Raw genomic sequence first — 16,659 nt, 5'->3', positions numbered from 1 at the left:
GTCTAAAAAATCCATAAAAAGTGAGTACTCTGAAAATGATAGTGGTACAAACTTATTAACCTTAATTATTAAAATTATTGCAAGGTATTCTTATAAATTACCAAAATATTAAGCAGAAAGTAGTAAACCGTTGCAACTCTTTTGAAATAATGCAGAAAATTTACATCCTTCTTGCATATGTACCAATATCTATATTTTATTTTTCATTGTCATATATATATACATTCTATGCCAAACTTGGTGGAAATAAACATGTTGAAAAGCTTACTCAAAATGTTGGCGAGTAGCTTTAAATATTGTGTTAATAAAAAGTAACGAATAAAATGTAACTCTGCTGTAGGCTATAAACCAATAAAAGAGGTCGTTCTTTGTTTACTTTACATCAATTTTAATACAGTTTCTAGATTTTCACTCCGTCGTAGACCTATTTTCCACACGATATCAATACATTTGCTTCAAGAAAATGAAAAGAGAAAGGGGTATTAAATAGTATTCAGTGAAATGCAAGTCAACTCTGCAGAATAAATGTGCCCAGGTGAACTTATCGGGTATTATTTAATTATTAGAAAGTCACTGGGCTTCAGCTAGTATTCAGCGGTACGGGTTCTAAGGACTACAACAACTGATCTGTACTGTGGTTGAGATGTATTCAAATAAGTAGCCCTGTAAAAAACATACATTCATAAACAAAGAGCTTCAAATATATGTATACCTATAGTTATAAACACAGCATATATACTAGTCAAATATTCTTACGGGTAATACAATTACAAAATATCACTCCTACTTAAATAAAAGGAAAATAAAACACTTATAGGCCGGTCATATTACCACATATTATGTCAAAGGGTTAAACAAATTCCAACATGAAATGTTTTTATTGTTTTATAATCTTTAAACATTAGAGCATTTTAGAAAAAAAGTCCTCAAAAAAATTCCCATTGGAAAATCTTAAAAAATGAGATTATGAAGGGCTACCCCTTTGCAATTCAATGATTCAGACGAATCAAGAGGTTCATTCATTAGGTAACATACATTAGTTTAAACCTATACGTTGGTTTGTTTCTTCGATCAGAGGCATTGATTATATGAAATATCACATAAATTAAAGCTGATACTAAGCTTTGTTGTGACATTTACCAATAAATGCATTAATTTACACTATAGATTTACCCCACCCATCAATTTCATTTGTGTTGGATTTAACGCCGTTTTTAAACAGTATTTCAGTTATGTATCGGCAGGCAGTTAACCTAACCAGTGTTCCTGGATTCTGTACCTGTACAAACCAACTACAAACTTCCCCACATGAATCAGAGGTGGAGGATGAATGATTTCAGACACAATGTCTTTTATCAAGTCGTCATGGAGAACATACGGCCCACCCGAGGATCCAACTCACGACCCCGCGATCCGTAGATCGGTGCTCTTCCCAATGAGCTTAGCGGGCGGGTCCACCCATCAATAAAACGTGCATGCAATATCTTTAAACTATTTGCTTGAAACTCGCACTAAATGTAATAAATGTTATAATAACAACAGTATATTAAGAAACATTCAGGAAAAGAATCCCAGATCAACAGTGACTGTACTATAGTATATATAGAACAGGTCACTACAGTAAAATGTTAGAACTGTTTTAAAATCGATACTAAACTACAATGTTCAGCTAACAGCAAATGTACACATAGCCGTAATGTACGAAAATGTGAGAACAAAACTCTGCGATGCGATATACTGTAAAAATATGCTCTATTATAAAGTTAGTATGTTCGAAAAACTTTTCCTTGCTCTCTCAAAATTATGAAAGTCAGTTAAGTGTTAATGTCATGACATCTACAGCCAGACATAGAGCAACCTCTGTGCTAAGGAACAAGTTTATCACCACGTTTGTACCATCCCAAGTCAAGAGGGTTCGTTTCCTTTCCAATCCATGTCTCTATTTTAATGACAGTGCACTCTAAAATTATGAAACTTTGCAGTTGCCTCTGTAGGAGTTAGGCTCTGTATCTTTACTACCGATGTGCTTGTTGCCTTCGTAATGATTTTTCTGTACCTCAATGTGTTTAATGTACAAACATAATTATGAATGATATACTACCAGCTGTTTCAATGTCATCATGTTAAGAGTGTTTATTTACAAAGACTCTTGCCTGGGACCATTTAATAATTTAAGCTATTTGCTCACTTTCAGTGTTTTCAAAATAATGCATGGTTTTCAAAAATGCCTCTTCAGATGATTCTTTTGTTGGTCTACCTTTACTACGTTTTACAGTATTTTGAGGTGTTTGATGTTGAGTCGGAACTTGACATCCTGTTCTGAAAGGTGTGCTACATTTTTGATGATATCTTGCATCACTTGAACTGCTGTTAGATCATGTACGGATTAGAGTCAACAGAAGACTTCGCTTCCAATTTTTCTTTATTGTTGACTGAAATTTGGAAATCATCATATTCCTTTTTGTCATTTTGTTTGGCATCTGTACCACAGAACAGGCATTTGAAATGAAAAGAAGTCAGATGAATGTGTCCGTTTCGCTACGTTATAGAGGTACCGTTTGCATCTCCAAGTAGATTCGAGTGGCAGTAATTTTTCTACACTCATAGCACACAATTTTCGCAGGTCTAACATACATTTGTTCTCCTGCAATTTTATAAAAAGAGTAATAAACATAAAGGTCAACTGATTTGACATTAAGATTAATAGGCGAGTATTATATAATCTATATTTATTAAAGGGTTGACATAAATAGACTCATTATGATCCCTTTTATAATTCATTCTTTTATATACAAATATCAAGATGTTTAGGTTTCAAAGGAGGAGATACAATGACACACAAGTATCGTGTAATGTTTTGATACGATGATACAGAGAAAAAACAGATGGCGATTTGAAAATACCTTTCTTTCAATACAGATACACTACACAATTGAATATTGAAATTAAATTGGTAATAAGTAACACGCGATTGCATTCTTCTGCTTCCATTTTTCTCAATGTTTAAATAAATATACAATGCTAGATAAGCCAGGAAATAGCATAAACTACAGAAATGCATGAATATAATATTAGAGTACCTTTATTCCTGGCTGCAGAAATTAACTATCTACACATTTTTTCACCCAATGTTGCTATTTTACGTTCGTCTTTCATGTCGCAAATAACACAATTCTCCTCAGCACTGAAAATGGAAAGATTAGTGTTAAAGTGTAAGGTGTATCAACAAATTTTCACAAGGAAATTATATGCATTGGTATTAAAGCATTTAAAACAATTTTGTAAAAATCAAATGTTACAAATCCAAATAGCAAGGGTTTTACCTCATGATGAAATCCAGTAAACACTAGACAAATAGTATAGCAACACTTTGAACAGTAAAAAAAACTTGTTTCTTCTAGTAGCACTTATGCCACAGACAGCATAACGCAATCATAAATTTTGATCTGAATATAACAAAATTGATCCTATAACAATGACATATAAAATAGTCGGTATTTTCGAAAGAAATATACTTCTACTACTTAGATATACAAAATGGATGCATTTAATTTCGTTTCTACAAAATTAATTTTAAACATCTTTTTTTACGACACAAACACGCTTCCGTATATCTATTTTCCATGCATAACCCATGTGCCTGATTTAACTTTACTAGACCTTTTTCAGAATAAGCTATCGTTGACAATTCTAATATTGAGTACCACTAACACTTACATCTCATACTGGTCTGTGTATCAGTACGTTTTGAATAAAACACTTTGTCGTAGTGAACTTCGCGGAAACCCATAAAAATCAAACAAAACAAATAACTATATAATTTAATATTGCATTCACCTAGTAACAGACATTTGACATACTTCAGTCAATAAATATTTTTACTTACCATACACGATTCACTTGACAATAACCAGTAGTCTTCGAACAGAGTGTGTTCCAAACAATTTGACAGCGAAATGCGATGTTTACTTCTTACCGGAAGTAGAGAAAAAATAGCACATGGTGCATGATAAAGGACATCGGAAAATACTTTTCCCCCCAAATAAATATGATGTGATATCTCAGTATCCTTTAGTGATATTTTTGAGGACTTTTTTTCTGTGTGTTATCTTGTGTATCTCTACTCATTCCATACTAAATATCTCATGTTGGGTTTAGTTTGACCATATGTTTCACTATAACCGGCCTATTAGTGATCAAGACTATTCAATAGTTACAAAATACATGTACATGCAAATATAAAACAATGATAAATGTAATTTCACCTATCAATTGTGGATCAGGCTAACTGGTTGTACCAAGACCAATACACACAACGCACTGACACTGTTCAAAGTCACCTCTCTATCACACATCCAACGTGCTGGCTGTGAACCTGATTACTGTAAATTAGTAAACCTAGTGTGAACATAGAGATGAACATGTGACTGCACCAATCACCAATATATTATTCAATCAACAAGACGGCCATCTTGAATTCGAAATGTACATGACAAGGTACATATATGTTACGTAACAATTATCACTTTAACAAATAAAGCATAGCTCATTTGTGAACACTATTTACAAGACGTATATGAAATACAAATAGAAGCGAACCTGATGTATTACAGAACCCTGCCACAAAGATATATGTAGCCACGACCAACAAACTGAATGATCAAATCATTTGACAAGCTCCGTGGTCGCAAAGACTGTGTAGAGAACTGCAAAGGTGACAACAACTCAGGTAAAAACGCGGGAGTGATATATACCTGAAAGAGCTCGAGAACGATATCTCACCCAACACAGATAAACAAACAGAACAGGTATAAAACCACACAAAGCAACTAATAGAAAATTGAAATAGACGGAAAACTTGACACGGTTACATACTTCTCCCCTTTCTGAAATGACGTCCCGTCATTGTCCTAGTAATATAGTTTTACGTCGTATTTCCTACCAGGTCTAAGTATAAATCTATTTTAACTAAAATATACATCCATTTACAAAATATTGTATATATATACTCTACTACGAGCACTATACCATAGACTACTCCTATAATACTTTAAATTATGAAATGCACAATTAGATTCAACACACCTGTTTCTATATCTTTTACAAATGCGCGTTTTAGTAATTTTACTTTTCGCGCTACATAATCGACATATTTAAAATGACGCGAAAGCGTAACAATATAAAACAGTAAAACAAATAAATACCATTGTAACATTTATTATATTAATGCTACCCTCCTCCTTGCCAAAATTGCGTCCCAGCAATCACATAGATAAATACAAGACATTCATTGAATATGTAACATGAAAATTATACATTCATATCATTTTTTATCTCATAATGGCATTAATAATGTTTCTTGAAATCTCACTGTCAATGTTGTCTAAAACACCTGAAGCTATGACCAATTGTAGAGCATAGATCCGTATGTCGCAAGGAGCCTCCCTCATTCCGTATAATACCTAATCGTCATATTTCGGATTCTTCCAGCGAGTTCTAACAGATCTTCTAGGTGGTTCTGGTAGTTGTCTTCGGGGCTTTTTCTTCTTTACTGGTACACTTTCCTTGACTTCAGTATTTTCTGTCTCAGTTTCATTGTTATTCATTGTTTCTTCGGGAAAATTCGAAGTCTCAAGTAGTCCGGTTGGCTCTTGGATTTCAATTTCATCTGGTATTAGATCAATCTCTGCACTTGTATCTTGGTTGGTTCCGATGATATTTTGAACTTCCCTTTCTTGACTTGTTCGTTTCTTTGTCGTAATCTGACTTTTTACCTCTGTATCTTTTGGTTCTCTGTTTAATTCTTCTGTTACCTCGACTGTTGTATTTCTTTTACTTTCTTGACTGCTTCTGTGTTGTTTATGTTTTCCTGTTTCTTTCGATACCTGGTCTTTGTTGCTTCCAGATTCAGCTTTTGCAGAATCAAAAGTCTTATCAGACTTAATTGAACTGTGTTCTTCTACTGTCTCTTTTATCTTTACTCAATCTGTTTCTAGCTTGCGATCAGGAAGTTTATGGGCGTCCCCATTTGTCTTTGCTTGAGGAGCAATTACAAGTACTTCTTCATCGCTACTATCTTCGGACAAGTCAGATGTTTCGCTTTCAACTTCTATTATGGATGCATCCTTTTCTGCTGATTCCTCTTTACCATCTATCTCATCTTGTAACTCTAGAACACCATCTGATTCATCTGTTTTGACCCTGTAGTGTACTAGGAATAGATGATTGCGGTGTAATGTCCTTACTTTCTCTGATTCATTACCTTTCACTACAAAGACAGGTATATCATCTCTTGGTTTCTCTATCTCTGTGTAAATTTCATTCTCGTATTTATCAGCAATCTCATGTTTGCCTTCTCCTCTAGCAAATATTTTTACGAGAACTTGATCTTCTACTTCCAGCTGAGTTCCTTTAACTTTCTTGTCATAGTAGTATTTCTGTTTTCTTTTTGCCGTGTCAACACTTGCCTCCATAATTTCTTTGGTTTTCCTGATTCTTTCACGTAGATCTTCTATGTATTCTTCAGTTATTCTGTTTACTTGTCTATCAGTTCTTGCATTTTCAAACAAAGCTTCTAATGACAATTTAGGTTTACGTCCGAACATGAGTTCGTAGGGTGACAGTCTTGTTGACTCATGTAGTGTACTGTTATATGCAAACACTAGGGAGTTGATGTATTTCTTCCAGCCAGCTTTTTGAGAATTTTCCAATGTGCCTAGCAAATCGATTAGACTCTTACTGAACCTTTCAGTAAGTCGTATTAACGCTGACATGTGGGGATTTACTGTTTGTTGGGATCCAACCTTAACTGGTCACCTTTGAGGTTACATTTGTATGTCACACAATTCTTGGTGATTTCTTTACCAACAGCTAGACACTTGCCTTTAAAGCTGCACGCTGAAAGGACAAATCATTTCCAAGTAAAAGAAAGCACGAAAAGAACATTACATGCAAGTCTAGCAAAGCATATGTGTCATCAAAACATTGTTTAATATAATGTGTTGGTTCAATAGAAGATAATAATTTTAATAGAAAGTGTATTATTCTGTAAATACACCTGGAAGAATGAAAACAAATTGCAGCTAGATAACTGATTCGCGTCTTTGCGACTACACTGTACTGAAATTGAAAAAAAAAATACTGAAATCAAAGAGTTTCAGCTAATGTGTTACTAGACAATAATAATATTTTTACGGATGAAGAAGTGTTTACGGCAACACATTGATTTCACAATTTATCATTGTGCATGGAAATTGTTCAACATGCTTGTTCTTGTCAAATAGATACTTGACGAATCATATCGCCTGTAGAAAACTTTAACAACGATTCCTATGAAAATCTTAAGTTGTAGCCCTATCCTAAATGTTAGTGGCGCCTGGAATAATGCCCAAACGGCCAACTAGGTGATCCAACAGTATTTAAAAACAAAGTCGCTATGTTACTTGTGTAACTAACTACCAGACATAACTGTCAAGATCACTGCGGTAATATATAAATATTTACATCAATTGAGACTTCATTCACCAATCAAAAACAATATAGCGTCGCCAGAAAAAAATGTTTCAAAAGCGGCAACACAAATTCCAAAATATCATTAAATTATAGCTAAAACGCATTTTTCTAACGGTAAAGATAATAAATAAACCCAGACGACTAAGTGATTTATCATTGGATTTAAGGACGTTTGGAATTCAGATCAGGTACTGTATTTTATCGGAAGAAGAACTACAATATAAAGCGAGCGGGCCTTTTGGCTTATTGTAAAGTTAAAAATTCTGACATTTTTTTTTCATTTTCCGATACCCATGAGATGAAAACAACATATTGTTGCAAGCTATTTTTGTGTGTTTATACGTGACTTATCCACATTGGATCACTAGTGCGATTTATGTCTTTGCCAGAAGTCCCAAAGTGGTTTGGAAGAAACACTTGTCTAAACACACAAAAATAACATTAAATCCTTGATTAAACAAGTTTCAAGTTTTCAATTTTAAATAAACACCACCAAGTTACTGTAATTGCGAAATATTCCACTTACCAAGTCGCACGGTTTGTACGCTCCAGTTGACGGCGTCCGCTTCCCGTGTTACGATGCACTTGTAGTCTATGCAACGATCTGACCATACATCGTCTTGTTTATAACACGTGTTATTCCATTCACATGCTAATATTCACAAAAGTATACACGTTTAGTTTTATTTTCTGTGATATGTGTTCGATAAATGACAAATGTAATAGGAGCAATATTGTACAGGTTTTCATGCCATATCTGTATATGGACATTTTATTACATAATACATTGACAAAATATATAATGTCCATATGCTGTGTTGAAGCAGCTATTTATGGAGTAAAAGGAACATCAGCTATCCAGAATCTGTTGTCTTAGAGACAATGGTATAATTTCAGGTGAACATGCAATTTCCAAAAATACCAGTCACGTGAGCTGAACAGTATCAAACCAGCTTCTCCATTATTAACAGACTCATGTTCATGAACTAAGGTGTATAAAATCACAAGATTATATGACATAAAAAGAAATAACAGCACTTGTCTTCATGCACATGGAAATAATGAAAACATCTAATGTCAACTCACAAACATCTGTTGCATTCACAATAGCTGTAAAGCCCGTTTTTGTATCAATCCATTCACATTTAAAGTCATGACACCCATCTTTCCATGTAGCATTTACAGTTTTACAAGTATCTTTCCAAGCGCACCCTGGGTTATTGATATATTTGCAAAAGTTAGTTAAGCAAAGAAGCATATGGATTAATATTGTGCAACTATATATAGACGGAGTCAAAGTGATCTCTTCCAATTCAAACTATTTTAAATAATATTGCTCTTTAAAGAATGTGCCAACAACCTAACATTTAACGCCTGTACAAATATGACTTTGTATCATGGTTTACCTGGAGTTTCATTATAGCTGTGAACTTCTATCCGTAATATTCTACAAGAGAAGGAGAGGCGTGGCTATAAGCCGTACTCTAACTAAGTTAGAGAACGTGTCTTATAGGTCCCGCCTACATATAGAATACTGTAGGGAAATGTTGAACTTTATGAAATTTATGAAACCGTTCTCTATTTCAGTTAGAGTACGCTTGTCACGTGATAGTACCAACGCTTAAAATGAAATGTTAACTTGTCAATCAAAATTAGTAGGCGAATCCGTTGTTCATATTGGCGGACCATGATACAAAACAGAAAGGGCAGGGGACACTCGAATAATGAGGTTATTCTCGTGAACCCCTACTCTTCTATTACATAGACAAACACGGCCTCTATAAAACATCTAACTAAACCCGCTTGGGCGAGCCTTTTTGTTTTGTTACTCCATTACAGTGGTCAAGACTGAAGTTGTACTCTTACACAAAGCACAAATGTGACAGAACACAAACAGACATAAAAGCTATATATGAGATACTTCAGCTGTATATACGTTTAAGTTATATGCCACTAACTATAAGTGCATGTCACCTTAGATAAGCACATGTAGGAATTAAATTTCATTATGACCATTGACGTATTTGCTATGTCAACGATGAACGTGAGGAAAATTTAGTTCTACCTCATCTTATTTAAACAGACACATGGCAAATGAAAACTAATTTAAAAACTAATAGTGTGCATTGAATACGCATAACATCAGTGTCCTTACTTTACTATAAGTGCTTCTTTACGTTAGAAACTAAATATTTGTAGAAAATAAAAGTAACTTAAGCTATAACTAATGGTGATTAATACCCCAAGATGCAACTTACAGGGAAGGTCAAATGATTTGAGCATGACCTTTGACCTCTAAATGTGACAATGACCTTACACTTTGTGACCTAATATATAAACTCTGCGTGTTATTAACTGATGCTAATCTTAAGCAAATATTTCCAGTGGTTTATAAGACTGGAACGGACATGGAACCCCACTATTTGACTTTTGACCTTTAAGTGTGATATTGGACCTGGTACGATTCATATAGTATTATGACTATAAACATTTGACATGTGCGATTGATTGAAAATTAGCTTGAAATCCAGCAATTTCACCGTTGGTCTCCAAGCGTGACCTTGACCTTGAGCTAGTGCTCTTGGTAATGCGCTATGCACATTGTCTTTTACCAGGTAAACAATTAATTAAGCCTTATGACAATCTCTGAGCAGTTTAGAAGATATGGAGTGGACACAATGTTAAACTATTTGACCTTAGACCTATTGTCCAGAGTCATGCATGATTCTCGTTGTATTATGATGGAGAACATTTGAAGTTCCACTATGCTGTTTCAGAGATATGCCTCAAGGAAGGGCCGACAGCATAATGAATATAAGCTAAAATCATTTGTGTATTCAAGCGGGTAATGTAAAGCAAGCGATTAGTATACATTTATATTTCATGTAACGAATGATTTTTATATGTAAACAAGACAATAATGATCTTTTCTGAGTCTATCTTCAATTCCGATGCCCCAAAACAATTAACACAAACAATACTTGCTAACACACATAATTAGATAAGTTCTTGGTCGGTATATATTACCTCCTTTTGTAACATCAAGGTAGACTACCGTCTTGTTTTCACTGAGTCGACATACCGCGTCAAAGCACTGGCCACTTACATTCGTGCCAACTTCGTAGCAGTTTCCATTCCCGTCATTGCATCCTAAAGCAGATTCCTTCTAAGCATTGATTCGTATTTAAAAGCGTAGCTAAAGCAACAGCGTCTGTTCAGCAATATAGGGCAAAAAGCTCAAATGTTAAGCATATGTTGAGATAAAGTCATGTATTGCCTGGATCTAAGATTATAAAACTAAGTTTGGACTCTAGTCTTAGAACAAAGCCTTGCCAGCGGTCAATTCTAAGACTGTGCTCAGAACAATCCTCCGTTTTGAGAATGGTTCCGAAACTCAATTTCATTTTCAAGTTTATCTGGTATCAAAATACTACGAACCAGAAAATGCTAAAACGCTGAATTTGTTCATCTTTGAGCTACAGTACTACAGTCATGGCATATACATGCAATATTATTTTCTTGACCCGTTTTGACTTAAGAAGACATATTATAAGCAAACCACAATGTTGTAGTCTACTTTTGTACTGCGTTTATATAAACAAATGGTGTATTACTCATTATAAAGCTATGGCTTGTAAGTGTATAGCTCATAATAAACCCATGACTTTGACAAGGGTGTTCAAAAACAAGCATGCAGACAGATGGATAGCGTAATTGCTTCAACGTCTCCATCTAAAGGCAGTGTTGTTATTGTTACAGTGATGTTCAAGTCAAAAGCAGTAACACATCTATTACACCAATAGGCAGCGCAGCACAGAGCTCAACGAGTGATGTGCACATGAAACCAGAAGATGTTGAGGCCGATACTTCTACTGTATGACGTAAGTAAACGAGTAGGTTAACACAAAATTAGTAGACACAATTGTATTGCACACAGTATGTACTGAATAAACAAGCTTTGGTAGCTGCTAATGGAGGAGCATTTTATTAATGCTTTCTAGAGAAACTTGTAATGAAAACTGAAAATAATTTATTATCCATAAGCTGCATGCAAAAATAAAAATAGTGTTGTCGTACAAACGCTACACTAGTTATGTCCACATTCTGTATTCATGTCACAGCACTATGCGGTACAGTTGTGCTCTGAATTAAGCTCTTAAATGATATTACCATATTTGACAGGGACCTCCGCTGTCGAATTGTTTAGGGCGGTAACTTCGAATAACGTGCTCCTCACTGATGTGGGTTCGAACCTCGCTCAGGGCGTTTATCCTTCATGTGCGGAAGCCATCCAACCTCATTCAGGGAAGGTTGGTGGTTCTACCAAAGTGTAATTGGCCGTGATTCAATTGATGATGTCCATATTCTGTATTCTTGCCACAGTGGTTCATCATACAGCAGTTATGCCCTCATGTTATATCATAAGCATTTCTCTTACCATACTTGACTGATTGTACATTCCACTGATAAAGTCCTCCTTCTATACTCATGTCAAAGCGCTATGTCAAACAATTATGCGCTTAACTTTTCTTCCAATACTCGACTGGTTGTAAACTTGTCTGATAATGTCCCTATTCTATACTCATGCCACAAAATACATGTTTTCTGACCAGATTTGACTGGCTGTACATTCGATTGTTAACGTCCTTCCTCTACTGTCATGTCACAACTGCTATGTCATACACTTATGCTCTAGTACTTACCATACGTGACTTGTTGTACATTGCACTGTTAATATCATTCCTCTACATTCGTGTCCCAAGCGCTATATCAAACAGCCATGCATTTAATATGTCTTGCCAGGCTCGACTAGCTGTAATGTAAACTTTTCTGATAATGTCCATATTCTCTACTCATGCCACAGTGCTATGGCATACACTTATGATCCTATGTTGTAGTACAAACTACATGTTTTCTTACCATATTTGAATGGCAGTACATTCCATTGGCAATGTCCTTCTTCTACATTCATGTCATAGCTGCAATGTAATACACTTTTGCTCCTACATGTATACTGATGTACAAACTACATGTTCTCTTACCATTCTTGACTTGTTGTACATTCCACTGATAATGTACATATTCTGTACTCAGTCCACAGCATTACGATATACAGTTATGCTCCTATGTTGTATTACAAACTACATCATTGTTGTCTTACCATACTTGATTGGCAGTACATTCCATTGATAATGTCCACCATTTACATTCATGTCACAGCGGTATGTCATACAATTGTATTCCCATGTTGTATTTGGTGCTTTACAGGAATCTAACCATGGACAGTCTGTGAATAACATGTCAATCGAACAGAACATTTAAATCAATCAACACAAAAAAGATTAAGAAGTCCATGAGACACTAAAGAAAGCCAACGCAGACGACACTCGGAAGCCCAAAAACACACTCAAATCGGCTGCCTTTACTTTCAGAAAGCTACAACAGATACCGTACTTAACATATACTTCAACAGGAATCATTAAATAAAAACATTAACGTAAAGTCTTGTATGAATTAAATAACTGAAATTATTATCTAGTCGAATAGTTACGAATGTCCTTTATTACTACGACTGAAATGTATAGAAAATGTTATAAACTTTATATAGACAAATTGATCTCATGTGAAGGAAAACAATTTATATCCTACAGCGAATACTTTTGAAAAGAAGTTAGATATAGTGATAGATAATAAGAGAACTTCAGAAGACACATATGAATATTCATAATAATAAATTGTAACACAAATACTGTATGCAGGTTTATAAGGTCACTATAAAGAGGTGCTTATGAAGCTGGAAAAGGTAAATTTCTAAATGACTATGTAACAGAAGACTTTACCAAGTGGATACATGTCTGTAAACAGAAAACTAAACCAAAGTCAATGTCTAACTGAATGTTTCAATAGCCAGCAAAACAATAAACCAAAGATGATTTCGCAGTAAATAGTATAAATTATGACAATTTAAACAGGAAATGAAGTTAACTTTACAGTGCATATATATACATGACTCTTTGAACAGAGAGCAACTTTATAATTATTCACGTAGTGAATATAGGGCTATGAAGGAAAATGTTCTTCCCACCAAAGTTCAAGGAGGATATTGCATATAAAGGCAGGCTGATTCTCGAGTTTTCACTTAAAACCGTTTGAGGTTAAAGGTTATAAAACTACGTTTTGAGACCAGTCTCAGAATGCTATTCTACCATTGGCCAATTTCAAGTTCGATCTCAAAATAAACCAGTGTGATGTTGATGTTTTGAGACAGATGTACAAACCCAGTTTTATAACAGAAAGTCCAGAATTTTGTTTTTAAGATACCATGGTTCCGTATACATTAGAGGAATATGTTAGACGGCAATTATACCTCCTCTCACAAGAACAAGTCCACACCTTGAGGTTTTACGGACGCACTGAAATGCTATACACCCTTGTTTTAGTAATGATCCTACCGGTATACAGCTTCCATTGAGATTACTACATCCTTTTGTGATTGCATGTAACATTAAAAATTTGTCAATTAAAAGTCGTAGCACATTTTAATTTTCAAGTGAATAACAAAAAAAATCAATTGTTTCCAAAAACAATTATAACATAAAATTCAGAACTATGATTGAAACTTATGTTAGAAACGAACCAGATAGAGTTTTGTACTATTATTACCATCAGTAAACTAAAACAATAGAAATTCTTACGTGACTTCAGTGATCTCAAGCACAACCATTTACTACATGGACTTTATTGTAATGTTACACTCTACAATATCCTACCTAGATACTTACAAAGGCAACACATAATTATAAAGAATGGAGGAATTAAAATGATTTTTATATCCCGTGAAAACTAATGAAAAAAAATGACAAGAGGGGGATAACTCATGACAAATAGAAGTTTTCTGTTAATTCTAACATTCAGTTCGACTTTGTATATAACGTTTTCTGTATCGTAGCTTACAACCCATTAAAGAATACTTTCATTTTCTATATTCTAATCCCGTAAGAATTTCTATGAGAATATGTGTATTACGAAGCAAAACATAAAGTACAATGTGATTAGATAGCGCTGATATTCCCGCGCATTTCATGCAAATCGACGTTATATATTTATTTTTCGCAATTTTACCAGTTATATGCAAGATTAGCGTCAGAATCGAATATACAAAGAGATGATGTAAAACTCAGAAAGAGCGATATGTATCAAGCAGATATTTTTTAATTATATATGACTCCAACGACTGATGCCTGGCGACTGGTATTCTCCCATCATTAAAACTGAAGAAAAACCAACTTTTTTTACCTCAGTTACGTGAATGTGCCTTAATCCAGTCAAATCACGATGAACGTATATACACACCTGCTTTAATGACTTTGAAAGCGGTAGTGTTTGTTACAGGATCAGATGTACATCTACTGGTGTAACACCCTCTGTATATCTCCTCACCCACGTTCTTACATACAGCTCCGTCCCGGCATCCTGTAGTACAGTCATATCTTATTGTCAATATCTACATATATAATTACTTGTTTCCTTTTTAAGCTATTTAACCCCTCCCCTGAATTGCAAAAACAGCAATATTATGCAGAATTCTCGTTGAAACTGCTGTTCCATTCTAACGAGATCATCTGTACTCGTATACTAGTAAGTATCAAAGCGCAAGGACGTCCAGGTTCTTATTAAGTTTCATGTATAAATCTTTGCATTTTTATATGCTTTCTTCTGCTCTAGGAGGTCCAAAAGACGTTCCCAAAAAAAAACCTTGGATCATTATACAAACTTAAAGAATATCAGTTTGCATTATAAACAACATGTTCATGTAGTTGTTTGTAATTGTAACTTTTTTATTTATTTCTTTATTCCGTAATTTTCCGACACCTGATCTGTCAATACACTTTAGTCACAAAACAAAATAATTGAAGATATCTCTAAAATCTTAAATATTCAAACTACCGCCATTAATCTAGTTTAATGTAAAACATATATTCGGTCTAAAAAGTTAAAAAAAAAAAAACAACAACCAACAACAACGTTTCTTATATTGCCATGCCTTTACAGAATTAATGATTCAAACAGCATTTTGCTCACCGATCATTTCTTATTAATTTCGACAGTAACACAATTACATCATTTTATTTTCATTTTATCCTATTAAGTATATTACCTGGAAAGCCATCTTTAACTTCAAACATAGTGACTGGACCGGCAAAAACTCTCTCACAAGTCTGACTTCTACAGGTCTCTCCGTGGTTGACAGACCATCTAGATCCCTCGGGCTGACATTTTCCATTAACAAGACAACCTAGAATAAATTTGTTAATCCACACCTTCAAAATGCAGTAAGCTATTTATTTATCGTCGAAAAAAGTCCATTTTACTATTCAGTTTCTGAAATAAAGGGGCCTCCATTGCCGAGTGGTTAAGGTCGCTGACTTCAAATAACTTGACCCTCATCGTTGTAGGTTTGCAGCTCACTAGGGGCGCTGAATTCTTCATGTCATCTTCAAGCCATCCACGGCATGCATACGGAAGGTGGGTGGTTCTACCCAGGTGCCCGCCCGTGATGAAATACACGGAGGGACATCTGCATCGGGTTACTCCACCATCACAGCTGGAAAGTCGCCATATGACCTATGATTGTGTTGGTGCGACGTTAAATCCATCAAACAGCAAAAACCAAGAAAAGTAATATACACAGCAAGTTTACCTTTGTTTCTGTCAAAATAAATCTTTATTACATGTTCTGAGTTAATTATTTTAATACCAAAATGAACAACATCTTGTATGGTGCACTATGAAAGGGGTGAAATGCAGTTAGACATGAAATTGAGAGAAACTTTGTGCTTTATTTACACTTTTCACTGAAACAAACAAAAATCCTCTAAATTTCATGTTGAAAAAGACTACACAGTTTGCAATGAAAAGTGTTTTACCACATGTAGTTCATATTTTGCAAAGATAAGAAATATTTGTTCTTACCGCCGGACACTATCTTGAATATCTTCATTCCCATTTCAGAGATACATTTCTTTATGACACAATTTATTTCCTTCTCTGTGTTTACAGCAACAAATTCCCCAGAGGGATCTGAACAACCTGAAAGAAAAAAGTCATCCTTAACTGAATATTGGCTGCTACGACTCTATCCAGATT

General features: G+C 34.6%; 1 protein-coding gene and 1 long non-coding RNA gene across 2 annotated transcripts in view; both read right to left on the bottom strand.

Annotated features, from left to right (window-relative positions):
• Window positions 1-628: 628 nt before the first annotated feature.
• On the bottom strand, window positions 629-4,026 carry LOC123556663 (uncharacterized). Its single transcript, XR_008371431.1, has 3 exons — window positions 3,887-4,026; window positions 3,081-3,184; window positions 629-2,644 (listed from the first exon to the last, which is right to left on the bottom strand). It is a non-coding gene; the product is annotated as an uncharacterized LOC123556663 (long non-coding RNA).
• A 2,755-nt stretch (window positions 4,027-6,781) lies between these two features.
• The window catches only part of LOC123548623 (uncharacterized), a 28,450-nt gene continuing 18,572 nt past the window's right edge, over window positions 6,782-16,659 (bottom strand). Inside the window, exons 9-16 of the mRNA XM_053546893.1 lie at window positions 16,486-16,602; window positions 15,671-15,808; window positions 14,866-14,985; window positions 12,674-12,799; window positions 10,540-10,662; window positions 8,599-8,724; window positions 8,039-8,164; window positions 6,782-6,897 (exon numbers count right to left, since the gene is read on the bottom strand). Of these exons, the coding sequence (XP_053402868.1) occupies window positions 6,782-6,897; window positions 8,039-8,164; window positions 8,599-8,724; window positions 10,540-10,662; window positions 12,674-12,799; window positions 14,866-14,985; window positions 15,671-15,808; window positions 16,486-16,602 (992 nt within the window). The remainder of the gene's footprint in view (window positions 6,898-8,038; window positions 8,165-8,598; window positions 8,725-10,539; window positions 10,663-12,673; window positions 12,800-14,865; window positions 14,986-15,670; window positions 15,809-16,485; window positions 16,603-16,659) is intronic.

This window comes from Mercenaria mercenaria, chromosome 6 (genome assembly GCF_021730395.1).
Source record: "Mercenaria mercenaria strain notata chromosome 6, MADL_Memer_1, whole genome shotgun sequence".
NCBI lineage: Eukaryota > Metazoa > Mollusca > Bivalvia > Venerida > Veneridae > Mercenaria > Mercenaria mercenaria.
Note: the sequence above shows the minus strand (reverse complement) of the source record. Positions and strands in the feature narration are given on the sequence as shown.